Genomic DNA, 18,195 nt, shown 5'->3' with positions numbered 1-18,195 from the left:
GTCACCTCCTTATACTCCCTCTCTAACGGACAGGACCCAATCGATAAAATGCCTCTGAAAAGAGGTACTTCGATTGGGAATTTCCACTTGGAATGCCTGTTCCGTACAAGCGTGCTGTCTCTCATCCCATCCCAGACATTCTGCATTTGCTGGTTGTTGATTTGGTGTTTCAAAGGCCCCAGTGGATGGTAGCTTCCTGATAAATATGTGTGTGTGTTTGTGCTTCTGCCTGCGTGGGTTAGTTCAAGCAAAATGATTCCTTGTCGGGACAAAGGCTATTTTAAACTTAGGGTTTAGGGTTATAGTTATAATTAGGGTTAGAATTTGGGTTAGGATAAGGAGTTATTGGTTTGGGTTTAGGGTTTGTAGTTAGAGTTTGGGTTCTTGGTTACAGATTAAGGTTAGGGTTAGGGTAAGTGAAAATAGTATTTAGATTGGAAATCAATTTGATTTCCCCATGAGGATAGAACAAAGAGTGTGTGTGTGTGTCTGTGTGTGTGTGTGTGTGTCTGTGTGTGTGTGTGTGTGTGTGTCTGTGTGTGTGTGTCTCTGTGTGTGTGTGTCTGTGTGTGTGTCTGTGTGTGTGTGTGTGTGTCTGTGTGTGTGTGTGTGTGTGTGTGTGTGTCTGTGTGTGTGTGTGTGTGTGTGTGTGTGTGTGTGTCTGTGTGTGTGTGTGCATGTGTGGCCCACTGACACCGAAACTCGCTCTTTAATGTGGAACAAGACTGTGTTTCTCTCTTCTCTCAGAGAGCAGCAAAGGAAAAATAACATGAAAGGGCCTTTTGTGCTCAGATTTGATTGCTTTTAAGGGTGATTGTTTTTCTAGGTGAAGGTTGTATTAAGTTGCAGGGGTTTAATGAGGTTGAATACGATGAAAGAGTTTTGTGAAGATAGTATGCAGTGATTCATGTACAGGTGTAGAGAAAAACTAACGTAGAATCGTACTGTGCACTGCTTGAGTCATTGTCCTTCTGTAACTTTCTGTGGGGACTGAGATGTTCTGAAGAAGCATGACCACTGTGTCGAGACAAATTGTTGCCTCTGCTCTCGCTATAATCAAGCCCAAGATTGGGTGATGATGTTGCTAGCCAATGGTCAGTCATCTCTGTCTTGGCTGGCCTGCTGTTTGGGCTAACCAAACCATCTCTGCTGTTCTCCTGAAGGGAGAGAGAGGCTAGCAGTAATTACAGTCTCTTAATGAAAACATTTAGAGCAGATTACCCTGCAGCTCTGCCAGGGCTCCATGCTGTGGAAGTGTTTGGAATGAGATGGGGCCTCACGCTGTTGAAGTGTTTGGAAAGAGATGGAGCCTCAGGCTGCTGAAGTGTTAGGAAAGAGATGGGTCCTCACCCTGTTGAAGTGTTTGGAAAGATATTGAGTCTAAATTATCTCCATCCTGAACACTTTGAAGCTCTTGCAGGGCCCCAGGCCAGCCCTACTACATCTAGCCCAGCCCAGCCCAGCCTCCAGCCCAAACTCTTCTAGCCTAGTCCAGTCCTAGTCCCCATCCCCAGACAAAACCAACACTCATTATCCACAACACATATTCATACTCTGGACTGCTGACTACACCTTTTCCCCACAGCTTTCATTAGTTTCCACCCTCACAAAATAGTGCTAATATTTACAATCATCACTCATTACCTAGCTAAGACTTTTTTTATTTTAGGTACCCTGAGAGTTAATGTTTTATTCATGAGTAGGAATCAAACAAGAGCCCAGATTTCCCCATCCATTACTGACAGGATTAACCGACTGGTGGAAAGTAAGGAGGAAAAGAGGAAAGGAGGAGGGCATTTTCATGCTACGGGGTAAAATGTAAGCCATCTTCGTTTTAATATACCCCTTTAATGAAGCTGTAGAGAGAGCAAGATAGAGAGGGGGGAGGGAGTTTCTTCCAGACATAGGGAGATTCATCTTTGCATTAGCCTTTGTGTTAAACATGTATCTAGTGGAGGACGAGACAGAAACACTCAGACTAACCTACGGAGGCGTCCTAGGCATGCCTTTAATCAACCTAACTGTTCCACCTATCCTCCTTCACTTTCACTCTGAAACAGATTACTCGCTGGAACTACTTTGTGATGAACTTAATCAGGGGTGGATTTGTCCAAGTTAAAGTCTTTCTGAAGAATCTGAGAATTGACTAACCTGCAGTGTTGAATCTCTGGCAAGCGTTCAGTCAGCCAATCCTTCTTCAATTTCTTTGAATCCCATTGAGGTACTAGTTAAATCCAGTGGTACATTGGTCATTTTCAGAACACTGTAGCAGCATTACGCCTGTAGATTCGCACAAATAGGAAATTGAAAACTTTGCCTGTTAGCTACAGTATAAATACATGTAACTCCATATCTTACTCCCATTGGTCTCCAACCCAGTCCCAGAAAGCTACAAGTTCCATTGGTTTTCATCCTGGCTCCTAGCTCATCCTGAGCCATATAGTAATTGATAAAAAAAATCTCTCTATAATTGGGATAGAAAATCACCTCTCTCCCATATTTAAGTAATGCGTCTGTTTCTCAATCATCAGCCCTTTCCACATCTCAGATACCCAACAGCACACGATGGCTCTCCACCCAAATAACTGCATTTAATAAATTAAGCGAATCAATTAAGGGCTCGGTTGATAAAAAAAGAAGGTGCCAGTCTATATTAATAAACACTGGTTAGAGCCACTGGACCTCCTGAAAGAGGGTTCAACTTGGAGACCACATCTGATTTGTTTGATTATAATTGGGATATCTGACTTGGGTAACATCACTCTATGTGACCCTTATGGCTTAGTTCAATCCCACGCACTCGCTAAATCTGAACCCTAACCCTTGGCCAACAACAATCAGGGGTTGAGACCACTTTTGAAAATGTATTTGTGTCGTCCATCTCTAGCTCTGGTCCCTCTCTCTGTCTTCATGTCCTTTGTTCTACCGTCCATCCCTATCGTCAGAACTAACAGAAAGTGAGAGGTTGTGATTATCCAGTGTTTTCCGGCGACTGTAGTGACCTGTCATGGTTGCTGCTGCAGGCGTTGCTGATGTGATGTGCTGCTCTAGTCTGGTCCTTCAGTCCTGCTCACTGGCTCTGGTACAGGAATCCTGGTTGGCACATTCACTTTGACTCATCGTTCCTTCAGCTATCTGTTTGTGTTGTGGTACCTGTGGGTCAGTTAGTAGCTGTAGGTATTGCTTTCCTCAATGAATCACTGAAAGTAGGGCTGAGTGACTCACTGGTTTGTATATTATATTCTACTGTTCACACTCTAGTGGGGTTTCTTCAGCTTCCTTGCCTTGTACTTCACGAACAGCAAGTTGCACATCAGCTCAATTAAATCATCTTCTAAAATATCATATTTTATTGTTGTAACCAGAAAAGTAAAGCCTCTCTCAGTGATGGTGGGAGCTGTTGTGAGCCCTTGATTGTGAAATGCCACACATCATGGCTGTGGAAAATCACATTTGTCATGGTGATAACCACAAACCTTTCACTGATGTTCAGTGTGGGGTGTCTTGGGAGAAGAAAGCACCGCAATAAGGCTGGTTCCTGCTGGGAATGATAGAGGCTATAACACACAGACACACACACACACACACACACACACACACACACACACACACACACACACACACAGACACACAGAAACACACACACACACACACACACACACACACACACACACACACACACACACACACACACACACACACACACACACACACACACACACATTGTGGGCCTAGAGGAATGCCCCTGTGTGTGGAGCCTCAGTGCCTATGAATGGTGTTAGTTTCCTCCCTGTGCCCTCGTGTGCCGTCAGCCAGCTAAGCCCTTCTGAGCCCCGCAGGACAGACACAGTATATCCCTACAGGCCAACACACACTGTCACCACAGGGGTGAAGACAAGCAGAGAGGGCTGTCACAGAGCAGCCAACTCCCTGGCATAGAGCCAACACAAACACACACACACTTTCTCTCTCTCTCAAACACACTCACTCGAGCAGAGTGCAGCGTTACCACAGCAACAGAGATTGATGTCACTGCACTCACCCAAAGAGGCCAGTTGAGTTTATTTTCAAAGAGTGTTGCATTGTGTGCACGGTCCTTCTGACCCCACACGCCTCTCTGAGCTGTGTAAAAATGTCAAGTACCAAACATCGCCATATTGGCTGTCAGTTCACATAGTCAACTGTCTGTTTTGGTAGTAGTGACGAATCCCTGTAAGGCTCCAGCAATCAGCTTCCCAGCTGAGGCTGATTGAAACCCCAGAGAGGTGCAGCCTGGCACGCACACACACGCACGCACACACACACACACACACACACGCACGCACGCGCGCACGCACACACACACGCACGCGCACAAACACATACACACAGACACCCACACACACACACACACACACGCACGCCACAAAGGGCACCTCTCAGCAGGCACACACAGTTCCAGATCGTGTATGTGTATGCACGTACATGTGCACTTCTGTGTTTCTTAACAGTCACACACTAACCAGCCACAGAGAGAGAAAGAGAGAATGTGTGTGTGGCCTTCCAGACGAGGACAATGGCAGAAGCTACACAGGGTTTTATTACCATGGCATTCTCCAGCCAACAGCACAAGCACAGCAGCTGTAACTGCCCACTGGGTCATAGAGGCATTGAGATGCTGCCCTTTTGTTAGGATCGAAACACAGAGAAAATGTCTCACGCTGACACACTAATGGCCTTGTTGTTGGCCAAATCGGTGACTGCGCTACCACTGGGGATATTCAGGACTGTTTGGATTTTGGAAACATTAGCCAAAAGGGACAATATGCTATGAAAGTGAACGTGGTATGTATTGTTGTTAAGTGATTACTGGAGACACATTGAGAAAGCTACATGGAGAAAATGTTGATTCCACTGCTCTGTTTTAGTTGTCTGTAGCCGGTCTTGTTGCTATGTACGTTAATAGTGCTTGACCACTGGCCACTGACCAGTCCAGGTCATAGTGGCTAGTAATTGTATACTACTCACTGTTGCAGTAATGTACCTAGGGACCATCTATCTCACTGTTTTAATAATGTGCCTATTGACCATCTATCTCACTGTTTTAATAATGTACCTAGTGACCATCTATCTCACTGTTTTAATAATGTACCTAGTGACCATCTATCTCACTGTTTTAATAATGTACCTAGTGACCATCTAGCTCACTGTTGCAGTAATCTGCCTAGTGACCATCTATATTACTTTTGCAGTAATGTACAAAGTGACCATCTATCTCACTGTTGCAGTAATGTACCTAGTGACCATCTGACTGTTGCAGTGATGTACCTAGTGACCATCTATCTCACTGTTTTAATAATGTACCTAGTGACCATCTATCTCACTGTTTTAGTAATGTACCTGGTGACCATCTCACTGTTGCAGTAATGTACCTAGTGACCATCTATCTCACTGTTGCAGTAATGTACCTAGTGACCATCTAGCTCACTGTTGCAGTAATGTACCTAGTGTCCATCTATCTCACTGTTGCAGTAATCTGCCTAATGACCATCTCTCTCACTTTTGCAGTAATGTACCTAGTGACCATCTATCTCACTGTTGCAGTCATGTACCTAGTGGCCATCTCGCTGTTGCTTGTTTTACTTGTTATGGACCGTATTCATTGTACCATTCACTACTGTTCTGTCTAAGCAACATAGTGAAACACAGACAATCATCATATTAGGAGTCAGATGGAAAGTGATTTCATTTTCTTTGGTCAGATTGCATGTTATTTCATCACCATCATCATATAGACGTATTTGATGTGGTTTTTCAGTATTGCTTCAGTTGACTGGGATGAGTTTCAACATCATTTGAGTCCATTGATGTTTGAATTAAAGTCAGTAGCTTGAGCTTTGCTATAATGTCTTTTTCACTGGGGTTTGTTTTAGGGTGATTTCATGACTGGTTTGCAGTGATTGCATTGTTTATTTGCAACAGAGCTCCAAATCTTTCTTTGGGTTTAGACACATACACACACATACGTACACAAGCACACTGATTTTATAGCCAGGTTTGCTCATTAAACAAGTTTACTGTGTCCAGCCCACTACATTAATCCCCCGATGATAGGCTGGTTTTTGATCCAATCTGCCAGTGACGATATATTTTATCCTCAGCCCAAGAACACACACACACACACACACACACACACATGCAAGCACACGCAAGCACACACACCAACTCACTCAAGTACACACACCGCTCGCATGCAAGAAAGCACACACACACACACACACACACACACACACACACACACACACACACACACACGCTCAGGGGATCAATGGAGGCCTCTCGATAGTAATGTATGCTTTTAGTGTGCACCCTGCCACTGTTTTATTATTTATTGTCCATTCACTACTGGCCTCTCCAACTTCTCGTCCAACTACATACACTACATGACCAAATGTATGTGGACAGAGTATGCAATTATGTCATCAAGGCAAAGGGTGGCTACTTTGAAGAATATCAAATATAAAATCCATTCTGATTTGTTTAACACTTTTTTTGTTACTACATGATTCCATATGTGTTATTTTATAATTTTGATGTCTTCACTATTATTCTACAATGTAGAAAATAGTACAAATAAAGAAAAACACTTGAAAGAGTAGGTGTGTCTAAACTTTTGACCGGTAATGTAGATAAATATTAGATCGATCAATGTCGGCGTAGCATTGACTAAAATACATTAGAATAGAATACAGTATATTATGAGGTGAGTAAAGCAGTATGCAAACATTATTAAAGTGACTAGTGTTTGATTATTAAAGTGGCCAGTGATTCCAAGTCTATGTACTGTATATAGGGCAGCAGCCTCTAAGGTTCAGGGTTGTGTATCCGGGTGGAAGCCGGCTAGTGATGGCTATTTATCAGTCTGATGGCCTTGAGATAGAAGCTGTATTTCAGTGTCTCGGTCCCAGCGTTGATGCACCTGTACTGACCTCACCTTCTTGATGATGTCCTTGATGATCTTTTCGGCCTTCCTGTGACATCGGGTGATGTTGGTGTCCTGGAGGGCAGGTAGTTGGGCCCCGGCGGTGCGTTGGACAGATCACACCACCCTCTGGAGAGTCCTGCAGTTGTGGGTGGTGCAGTTGCCATATCAGGCGGTGATACAGCCCGACAGGATGCTCTCAATTGTGCATCAGTAAAAGTTTGTGAGGGTTTTAGGGCCCAAGCCACATTCCTTCAGTCACACACAGTATCTGTGCATGTGCAAGTGTTACGCTTCACATTCTTACAACGTGGTAGCCAAAACAGCAAAGAAGTTTAGCCTCGCGCTCCAACGCTCTTAGTTGATGTTTGAAATTGACCCACTATGCTTTTTACTTTGCATCTACTTAATATCGCTGACTCTACCTTTAAGTTTTATTTTATTAATACATCACGTCCGATGGATTTGAGTTATTTATTCCTTTCAGCTCTTCATTGTTTTTCCATTGCCGACTTACATTAGTGATGCATGGTATACCGAAACTGCTGTAGTTTTTTGATACAAGAACAGTTCGGTACTACAATTTGTGTTATTTTCGGGATTTTTGTCAAATGTTTCTGACGGATCAAGCCTGTCTATCAGCGCAGCGGACCACTTATTATAGTGCTCACCGTGCCTGCTCCACCTACTCATTGCAAGCCTGCGCTGGGAGTCTGGGCTGCATCATGTTAGCTCCCCACTTAGCCTGCGCTGGGAGTCTGGACTGCATCATGTTAGCTCCCCACTTAGCCTGCGCTGGGAGTCTGGGCTGCATCATGTTAGCTCCCCACTTAGCCTGCGCTGGGAGTCTGGACTGCATCATGTTAGCTCCCCACTTAGCCTGCGCTGGGAGTCTGGGCTGCATCATGTTAGCTCCCCACTTAGCCTGCGCTGGGAGTCTGGGCTGCATCATGTTAGCTCCCCACTTATTTACCATTCAAATAAACTATTACCATCATGTAGTTAGATTGGTAAAAACAAAGTCAAATTGATTGTATAATTGATTCAATAATGCATGGATGGCTGTCTGAAAAATGTTGATGTAAAAACAAAATCCTTCTTTTTTTGCCGTAGTATCGTTTTGGTATCGTTTTGTTATCAAGTATCGTGTTGGTATCAAGTATTGTGATACTAACCTGGTATCGGTATCGAAGTCATAATTCTGGTATTGTGACAACACTAACTTACGTTTAACCCTTCTCCTGTTGGTCACCATGCTTGGTGACTTTTCATACTATTCTCTAGTCTTCTTTGATCCAAGCTAACAGCCATCGCTCCAACTTTCTCCGTGGCATGGTTCTCCATACCAGCAGCGTATCTTGCTGATACTCAGCTCAACTCATACTATCATTGTGTGTATGTGACCGAATACTCAACAGAGCTGCACTCAACTCAAACTCCATCAAATCCATCGCAACATGGATGCTCATTCGCTTCCCCAACCCTCCACCTCTCCCTTTGTCGACCATTCCCCCTTACCCCGCCAGCCGACTTTCTAGAGCCCCATATCAGTCCCTCCTCTGTTTTTCTCTTTCTTAGTTCCTCCCAACCTGACAGTGCCGCGGGGTAAGAGCCCCCTGGTGGTCCGGGAGGGTGACACGGTGGAGCTCGAGTGTCTGGTTTCAGGGAAGCCCAAGCCCATTATCCTGTGGTCTCGGGCCGATAAGGAAGCGCCCATGCCGGACGGGACCCTGCAGGTGGAGAGCTACGATGGGGTGTTGCGGATTATCAACGTGTCCAGAGAGATGACTGGCTCCTACCGCTGCCAGACCAGCCAGTTCAACGGGTTCAACGTGAAGCCCAGGGAAGCTGTGGTGGAGCTCATCGTACAATGTGAGTAGAGGGTTGGTTTGAGTGTGGGTTGGGGTTTGTGTTCGTGGAGTATGTGGAGCATGCCTGTGTGTGTTAGTTTAGGGGTGCATTTCTGGGTTCAGCAATTCTGGGTTCGATTACAGGCTGAAAATGGCCAGAAACAAAGGACTTTCTTCCGAAATTTGTCAGTCTATTCTTGTTCTGAGAAATGAAGGCTTTTCCATGCGAGAAATTGCCAAGAAACTAGCCTTCATTTCTCAGAACAAGAATAGAATTATGAGTTTCAGAAGAAAGGTCTTTGTTTGACCCTAGTCATAGACTGTTCTCTCTGCTACCACACGGCAAGCAGTACCGGAGCTCCAAGTGTAGTTCCAAGAGGCTTCTAAACAGCTTCTACCCCCAAGCCATAAGAATCCAGACTATTTGCATTGCCCCCCCCCCGTCTATGCCGCTGCTCCTCTCTGTTATCATCTATGCATAGTCACTTTAATAACTCTACCTACATGTACATATTACCTCAACTAAAAAGTGCCCCTGCACATTGACTCTGTACTGGTACCCCCTGTATATAGTATATAGTCTCGCTATTATTATTTTACTGCTGCTCTTTAATTACTTATTACTTTTATTTCTTATTTGTATTTTTTTGAAACTGCATTGTTGGTTAGGGGCTCGTAAGTAAGCATTTCACTGTAAGGTCTACACCTGTTGTACTCGGAGCATGTGACTAATGCAATTTGATTTGATTTTGATTTGAATGACATACCTGTGATTGTTTATGTGGCAGGTCTATCTCTTTGCCTCATTCAGACAAGACCACACTCAATGTCTATTTGCTTGTGCACACCTACAGCATGTGTGTAACCGAACATCAGCCTCAATGGATCTAATCTTTCCCACATTGATAGAAAAAGCTTCCAAAAGGGTTATCGACTGTCAAAGGAAAACCCTTTCTGGTTCCAGGTGGAACTCTTTTGGGTAAGAAAAGGAGAACTGCACGCTCTAGGAGCTCAGATGCAATAATTGAATATCTTAATAACCAACGTTTTGACAGACAAGCTGTCTTGATCAAGGTATAATTGCCACATGTGCTCCCTCTCCGGCCTCTTGGTCACCAGGCTGCTCTTTATGGCACACACCTGTCACCAGCGTTACGCACATCTGCGCATATGACACTCACCTGGACTCCATCACCTCCTTCATTACCTGCCTTTTATATGTCACACTCTTTGGTATCTTCCCTAGTCGTCATTGTTTCTGTATCTGTGTCATGTTGGTGCGCTGTTTGTGGTTCTTGTTGTGTTCGTTTATTTATTAAATATATTCGCTCCCTTAACTTGCTTTCCGACTCTCAGAGTATGTCGTTATAATAATGACAAACTATGCGGGTCACTAGTTTATATAGTGTCAAAGGATCTACACAGGTGTCTGTAATCATGGACGGATGTGGCAGATACAAATACAACATGTAAAAAACACGATTGGATAACATACGATCATAGATACAAGACTGTACTGCTCTCCTTTTGTTTTTCAAGTCTTCTACTCCACTAGCCAGCACCTCGCGTAAACAGGTGTGTGTTTCTTTCGCCTCCAGAACCCTTTTGGGTTTCATGTAGAACCGTCTGTGGAACGGGTTCTACATGGAACCCAAAAGGGTTCTATCGGGAACCAAAAAAATTGTTATTCAAAGAGTACTCCTATGGGTACAGCCGGTAACCCTTTTAGGTTCCAGCACCTTTCTTTCTACGAGTGCACTTTCTCTCTATCCACTCCACACGTCTGTTCCTCTCAACACACCTATCCACTGTTCCTTAGAACAGTCCCATCCACAGGAGGTTGTTAGCACCTTAACTGGGGAGGACAGACTCGTGTTAATGGCTGGAGTGGAATGGGTGGAATGGTTTCAAACACATCAAACATATGGAAACCACATGTTCAATTCAGATATTACAATGAGGGTCTCCTCCTATAGATCATTCCACCAGCCTACTTTGGTCCCATCCTCTATATCTGTCAAGTCTTTCAGACATAGATGCAAAACCCCCTTCACTCCTCTCAGCCTCTTAAAGAGGAGCATGACCAGCGCTATAGCTGAGGGATGGATAGCCTAGCTAACAGGGACACAAAGGCACTAACATGATCCATGACTAGGGACTGTGTGTGTGAAGCTGAGAGGAGGCTGAGTAGTGGGTTATATACGCATACACACACTCACACACACTCACGCATATACACACACACTCTCAGCAGGCTTCAGAACAGACCCCCAGCTCCGGTACAGTACTGTACTGCCTTCCATTGAAACCCCACTCCTCCTTAAGATGTGACATTCAAAGATAGCTTAACGCCTAATTAGAAGAAGGCTAATTTATTCCTGCTGGTATTTATTTTGAATTTGTTTATGTGCATTTGAAAGGAATATTCAAAATCATAGACGGGGATTCAAAGCGGTGTCACTCATTCACAGGCATGGATGTTTTTCAGGAGAGAACAGAATGAGGGAAAGAGGGAATTTAAAGCAATCCATGCATGGAGCCGGGTGAATGCAACCAGTTTCTCTGGCAAGTGATTATAGGAAATAAGGGAAACTTATGGAAAGGGTTGATTCTGTGTCTGTGTGCCATACATTCAGATTGGTCTATTGTTATTGCTGCTTTAGAGCTTCCATTGTTTTCTCACATGACCCAGTTAGTTAGTTAGTTAGTTACTTTAGCCCTTGAATGTTCCAATCAAAACTGCCATATTTATTCTCTCTAAGCCAATAAAATACTCACTAACTCGATGATCACAAACAGGAGATTCTCCATTGAAAGGGCTTCATAGTCCAAGACCAGGCTTCATCTGTATCCAGGAACCTGCCTCTACAGTAGGTGTGTATTTGGACTTTACAGTACAGTATGAACCAGTTATAGAACAGTTATGGAGCAAACAGTCACAAATAATCAATCACAATGAATGGAATTATAATGGAGAAGGAACTTAAGTAACCACAGTTCGTTTGAATTATTTTGTTATGCGTATGTTGTTATGCATCTGCGTTAAGTAATTAATGAGTGGGCTCTGTGAGGAAAATGTATGACGTTTTGATGTGCTTTGAGGACTAAACAGTGTTAGCTTTTTCTCAGAATTGATTTTTATTATAATGCCGATGACAGGCAGCGCATATCAAAGGTTAGCGGCTGGGCTCGACGTCGCTAAGAAGGTCATTCACCTCAGCTCACTCTCTCCAACAACACCTTAGCTCCTCAGGCCTCACACAGACAGGCAGCTTACATGCATGGATGTATGGAGACAATGAGGGTGTAAATATATTAGGTGAACATGGGAACGTTGTGCCTCACACAACATCTCCAATGCAATGTTGTGGGAAGAAGCAAACGATTAGCAGAGCATTATACTGAATATTACACAGTATATTGAGATACTTTTTGAAGCAGGTGTGTTAGTGCAGGGCGACAAAGAAACATGTCTCCCCGTGGGACACCAGGACAATTGACACACATTGACTAACTTCTGTCTAGGTGGTTCGATAGGATTTATAAAAGGCATCAGAGTCCATCATACATTCTGAATGCCTATCTGAAGATGAGGAAAAGAGTGGATGCAGCTCCTCTTCCCTCTATTCTTTGGTATTTAGTATTTATTAGGATCCCCATTAGCCACTGCAGAAGCATCAGCTAAGTCTTCCTGGGATCCACATGAAACATGACATAATACATAGTAGGGAACGTTATTAGTCAAGGACTGAAATACATTTTATAATGTCACACACAGCCTACATATCAGTACATACACACAATATCTAGGTCTAATACATAGTACAGTGCAAATTACAATATATATATATATATAAAATGGATGTGTCTCTTCAGTCCCCTTTGTGCAGTAAGGTGTTATTTTATCTGTTTTTTTAAACTGGTTTAATTCCTAGCTTGGCTTTCCTTGGGGTGGTGGAGAGTTCCATGTAGCCATTGCTCTATTTAATACTGTGCGTTTCCCAGCCTCTCTTCTGGACCTGGGGACTGTGAAGAGACCTCTGCGTGTCTTGTGTTGTACCGATGAGTGTCCGAACTGTATGCCAACTGCTTGAACAGACAGTTCGGTACCAGGGTAGATCAGTCACTCCCACTACCAGCAACAGGTCGTAATGACCCAGTCTGCCTTTGCATCGTGCGGCGGCAGCAGTGAGACGACTACTGTTCTGCACATCGTTTGTCAAAAGCAGCACAATTAGATCTGGAATAAAAGCAAACAAGATAACAAGGGGGCACTAACTCAAAGGGCTGTCCAGAAGCTTTTTAGCAACCCTTCGCAATCAATCACATTAATGAAAATATCTGTTAGGCAGCCTTGCTTATGCTTGCAGAAGAGAAGGCGTGCCATGCTTCTTCTCATCAGGAAAATATGCAGATAAAACAAAGATGAAACGATCCTAATAGAATTTGCCCATATTACAGATGTTTTATTTATTTTGTCTCTTTTAAGAGGACATGAAAAAATAGAAAATGTCCTCCGTCCTTGATGTTAAATGGCTATCCTCCTCAGACTCGACAAACTGAAAACAGCATACAGTCACTTAAAAGGTTTCATATATTCAAACAAATCTCAATGAACTATCTCGAAAGCAATTTTTTAAAGAAAATGTTCACCATGGAACACAAACTCATCTAGCTAATAAGTTGGTCAATTGTACCATTCTCCTCTGAATGAATCCATCATCCCTCCTTATTATAACACGAGCCACATCCATGGAAACATACCATACATTCAAATGGCCTGTGCCAGTAACTGAAAATAATAATCTGAAAATGAAAATCCTACAGTGTAAGGGGTGCATAATCGGTGGCAGGGAAGTCAGACGCAGGAGAGCAGAACATGGTAATAGCCGGAGCAGTTTAATAGCAAAACCCACAGCATAAAAATAACAAGACATTTGGGTACAAAAACCCATTGTGCACCAATCAACACATGCACTAGCACTTACAATAAACAATCCCACACAAAGACATGGGGGTTAAATACACAACAAATGATTGAGGGAATTGAAACCAGGTGTGAGGGAAAACAAGACAAAACACATGGAAAATGAAAAGTGGATTGATGATGGCTAGAAGACCGGCGACGCCGATGCTTAACATCAGATAACCCAAACTAAGCTAGCAGTGTTATTAAAAGATGTATTGAAACATGTTCTCAGAATGTTATTTAATTACCTTGAAATAACCTATAATTTCCGTTCTCAGACAGTTAAAATAAAACTATTCAGGGAACCATAGAAAAATGTTCCCCCGAACCTCTCTATAGCCTAAAAATGTACATTCCCAGAATAGACAAAAACGTTTAGAAAACGTTCAAATTTAACGGTCAGGAAAGTTATGGCTTCGTTCCCTGAACCAATGGGATATAAATAACGTAAGTTCCCAAAACTCCAAGTAACCAAATGGCCACACATGTTGTTGTTTCTAGTTTTACTTTTGGCTCGGAGTGAAGATTGGACCTTCAGGGCGGAGGGATATTTTTCACTGAGGGCCTATTTCATTAATTTAACATAGGAAACAGGTCTCTGTATATAATGTTGCCCCAGTTACTTCATAAGAAACAAATGAAATAGGCCCTCAGTGCAAAATATCCCTCTGTACAAAAGGGAAAATAAATAAACATAAATATGGGTTGTATTTACAATGGTGTTTGTTCTTCACTGGTTGCCCTTTTCTTGTGGCAAGAGGTCACAAATATTGCTGCTGTGATGGCACACTGTGGTATTTCACACAGTAGATATGGGAGTTTATCAACATCGGGTTTGTTTTCGAATTCTTTGTGGATCTGTGTAATCTGGAGGAAATATGTCTTTCTAATATGGTCATACATTTGGCAGGAGGTTAGGAAGTGCAGCTCAGTTTCCATCTCATTTTGTGGCGGCCTTTCTCAATAGCAAGGCTATGCTCACTGAGTCTGTACATAGTCAAAGCTTTCCTTAAGTTTGGGTCATTCACAGTGGACAGGTATTCTAGTTTGCTCTGTTTATTTTTTTATTCTTTCCAATGTGCCAAGTAATTATCTTTTTGTTTTCTCATGATTCAGTTGCATCTAATTGTGTTGCTGTCCTGGGGCTCTGTGGGTCTGTTTGTGTTTGTGAACAGAGCCCCAGGACCAGCTTGCTTAGGGGACTCTTCTCTAGGTTCATCTCTCTGTAGATGATAGCTTTGTTATGGAAGGTTTGGGAATCGCTTCCTTTTAGGTGGTTGTAGAATTTAACGTCTCCTTTCTGGATTTTGATAATTAGTGGTTATCGGCCTAATTCTGCTCTGCATGCATTATTTGGTGTTTTATATTGTACCATGAGGATATTTTTGCAGAATTCTGCATAAAAGTATTTTTAGCCAGATCCTAATTGGTATGTCAAATTTTATGTTCCTTTTGATGGCATAGAATGCCCTTCTTGCCTTGTCTCTCATATCGTTGACAGCTTTGTGGAAGTTACCTGTGACACTGATGTTTAGGCCAAGGTATGTATAGTTTTTTGTGTGCTCTAGGGCAACCATGTCTACATGGAATTTGTATTTGTGGTCCTGGCAACTGGACCTTTTTTGGAACACCATTATTTTGGTCTAACTGAGATTTACTGTCAGGGCCCAGGTCTGGCAGAATCTGGGCAGAATTTCTAGGTGCTGCTGTAGGCCCTCCTTGGTTGGTGACAGAAGCACCAGATCATCAGCAAACAGTAGACATTTGACATCAGATTCTAGTAGGGTGAGGCCGGGTGCTGCAGGCTGTTCTAGTGCCCTCGATTGATATATATGTTAAAGAGGGTGGGGCTTAAGCTGCATCCCTGTCTGACCCCACAGCCTTGTGGGAAGAAATGTGTGTTTTTATGCCTATTTTAACCGTACACATGTTTGTGTACATGGATTTTGTTATGTTGTTTGTTTTTCCCCCAACACCACTTTCCATCAGTCAAAGGCTTTTTTTAAATCGACAAAGCATGATAAGACTTTGCCTTTGTTTTGTTTTGTTTGTTTGTCAGTTAGGGTGTGCAGGGTGAATACATGGTCTGTCGTGTGATAATTTGGTAAAAAGCCAATTTGACATTTGCTCTGTACTTTGTTTTCACTGAGGAAATGTACGAGTCTGCTGTTAATGATAATGCAGAGGATTTTCCCAAGGCTGCTGCTGACGCATATCCCACGGTAGTTATTGAGGTCAGATTTGTCTACACTTTTGGGGATTGGGGTGTTGGGGAAGATGCCAGAGCTAAGGATGATGTTAAAGAGTTTTATTATAGCCAATTGGAATTTGTTGTCTGTATGTTTTATCATTTCACTGAGGATACCATCAACACCACAGGCCTTTTTGGGTTGGAGGGTTTTTATTTTGTTTTGTAGTTCATTCAAGGTAATTGTAGAATACAGTGGGTTCTGGTAGTCTTTAATAGTTGATTCTAAGATTTGTATTCCAAATAGATTGGAGAAGTGGTTTACCCATACATCTCCATTTTGGATAGATAATTATTTATGTTGTTGTTTGTTTAGTGTTTTCCAAAAAGTGGTTAGAGTCTATGGATCTTAAATTACATGGAGCTGATGTCTGACGTGATGTGCTGTTCCTTTTTTCCCGTAGTGTATTTCTGTATTGTTTTAGTGATTCACCATAGTGAAGGCGAAGACTCAGGTTTTCTAGGTCTCTATGTTTCTGGTTGGACAAGTTTCTCAATTTCTTTCTTAGGTGTTTGCATTCTTCATCAAAACATGTGTCATTGTTGTTCATTTTCTTCAGTTTTCTGTTTGACATTTTTAGATTAGATAGGGAAGCCGAGAGGTCAAATATACTGTTAACATTATCTACTGATAAATTTACACCTTCACTATTACAGTGAATTGTTTTGTTCATAAAGTTGTTTATAATACATTTAATTTGTTGTTGCCTAATTGTTTTCTGGTATGTTTCCACACTACATTCCTTCCATCTATAGCATTTCTTAATTTCACACTTAATTTCTTTGGCTTTGATGCCTCATAATTGAGTATTCCCCTGTTCAAGTAGATTGTGATTTTGCTGTTGTCTGATAGGAGTGTCATTGGGCTGACTGTGAATGCTCTGAGTGAATCTGGGTTGAGGTCGGTGATAAAGTAGTCTACAGTAGAGATGAGTACAGAGATGCTCTCTCTCTCTCTTTCTCTTTCTCTCTTTCTCTCTCTTTCTCTCTCTTTCTCTCTCTTTCTCTCTCTTTCTCTCTCCCTCTCTCTCTTTCTCTCTCCCTCTCTCTCTTCCTCTCTCCCTCTCTCCCTCTCTCTCTTCCTCTCTCCCTCCAGGTTGTTGCTGTTGTTTGGCAGGCATAGCATTGCCTCAGTCTACCATATCGGACAGAGCTCAAAAGTAACACTGCAGAAATTCCTCCACATTGAATGATTGACATCAATTGAAGCTTTGTTGTTTCACAGCGTACTATACCCCTTCTATTGCTCTTGCCCTCTCTCTCCCTCTTCCCTCCTCCCATTCTACTTCCTTCCCTCTATCTCTTCCCTCCCTCCCCTTCTGTTCTCCCTCTCTCCCTCTCTCTCTCTCTCTCTCTCTCTCCCTTGGCCTGTCTCCCGCCGTGTGAGAGCGAGCCAATCCCTCTGAGACGTTTTTCTCGCCTGCTTCTCCAGATCGCAGCGTGAACAAGTAAGAGAGGGAGCAGGAGCAAAGCAGCCGCGTTTAGTAACTCGATCAAGGGCCGAGGTACAGTGCTCTGAAGCAAAGAGCATTAGAGGCATGATGGAAGAAGCCGAGCGGGGCCCAGTCGACAGCTTTGATATGTAAAAACCTGCATCTGTTCACTGCCCGGCTCACATTGGCCAAGCCAGAAGGGGAGGTAAAGAAGGATTGAAAGGACTCATCTCACCTCACCACAGTATCCAGGAAATATGTGTTGGCTCTAATAGAAACGCAAAGCAAAGGCCCAAATCATATCTCCAGCTGTGAAACTCTAATGTTCTTATTAAAACTCTTTATTATGTGAAGCCCTGCGACTGTGAGGAGAGAATAGAGGGAGGGAGAGAGGGATAGAGAGGAAGGAGTAGAGATGGATAGAGACCTATCCTGGCTGGACCGTGGCGGTTGTCTGTCGGGATTAGAACAAATGAGTCCTCTCTCTCTCTCCCTCCCTGCCTCCATCTCTCTCCCCTCTCCTCTCTCTCTCTCCCCCTCTCTCTTGCTCTCTCTCTCTCTCTCTCTCTCTCTCTCTCTCTCTCTCTCTCTCTCTCTCTCCTCTCCTCTCCTCTCCTCTCCTCTCTTCTCCTCTCAGCCCCTGAGCAGTGTCCCATACTTATTTTACCAATGTCCCTGTTCTGCTGTCTGTCGTGTTCCTCTCCTCCACACCACATTATGCCTGCCTTTTGTGC

The 18,195-nt window shown here is 43.2% G+C and overlaps 1 protein-coding gene across 1 annotated transcript in view; it reads left to right on the top strand.

Moving 5' to 3' along the window:
• Positions 1 to 18,195, top strand: part of LOC135557304 (MAM domain-containing glycosylphosphatidylinositol anchor protein 2-like) — a 111,486-nt gene that overhangs the window by 69,424 nt on the left and 23,867 nt on the right. Inside the window, exon 12 of the mRNA XM_064990489.1 lies at positions 8,540 to 8,833. Coding sequence (XP_064846561.1) covers positions 8,540 to 8,833 — 294 coding nt within the window. The remainder of the gene's footprint in view (positions 1 to 8,539; positions 8,834 to 18,195) is intronic.

The sequence above is a fragment of the Oncorhynchus masou genome, chromosome 16 (assembly GCF_036934945.1).
Source record: "Oncorhynchus masou masou isolate Uvic2021 chromosome 16, UVic_Omas_1.1, whole genome shotgun sequence".
Taxonomy (NCBI): Eukaryota; Metazoa; Chordata; class Actinopteri; order Salmoniformes; family Salmonidae; genus Oncorhynchus; species Oncorhynchus masou.
Note: the sequence above shows the minus strand (reverse complement) of the source record. Positions and strands in the feature narration are given on the sequence as shown.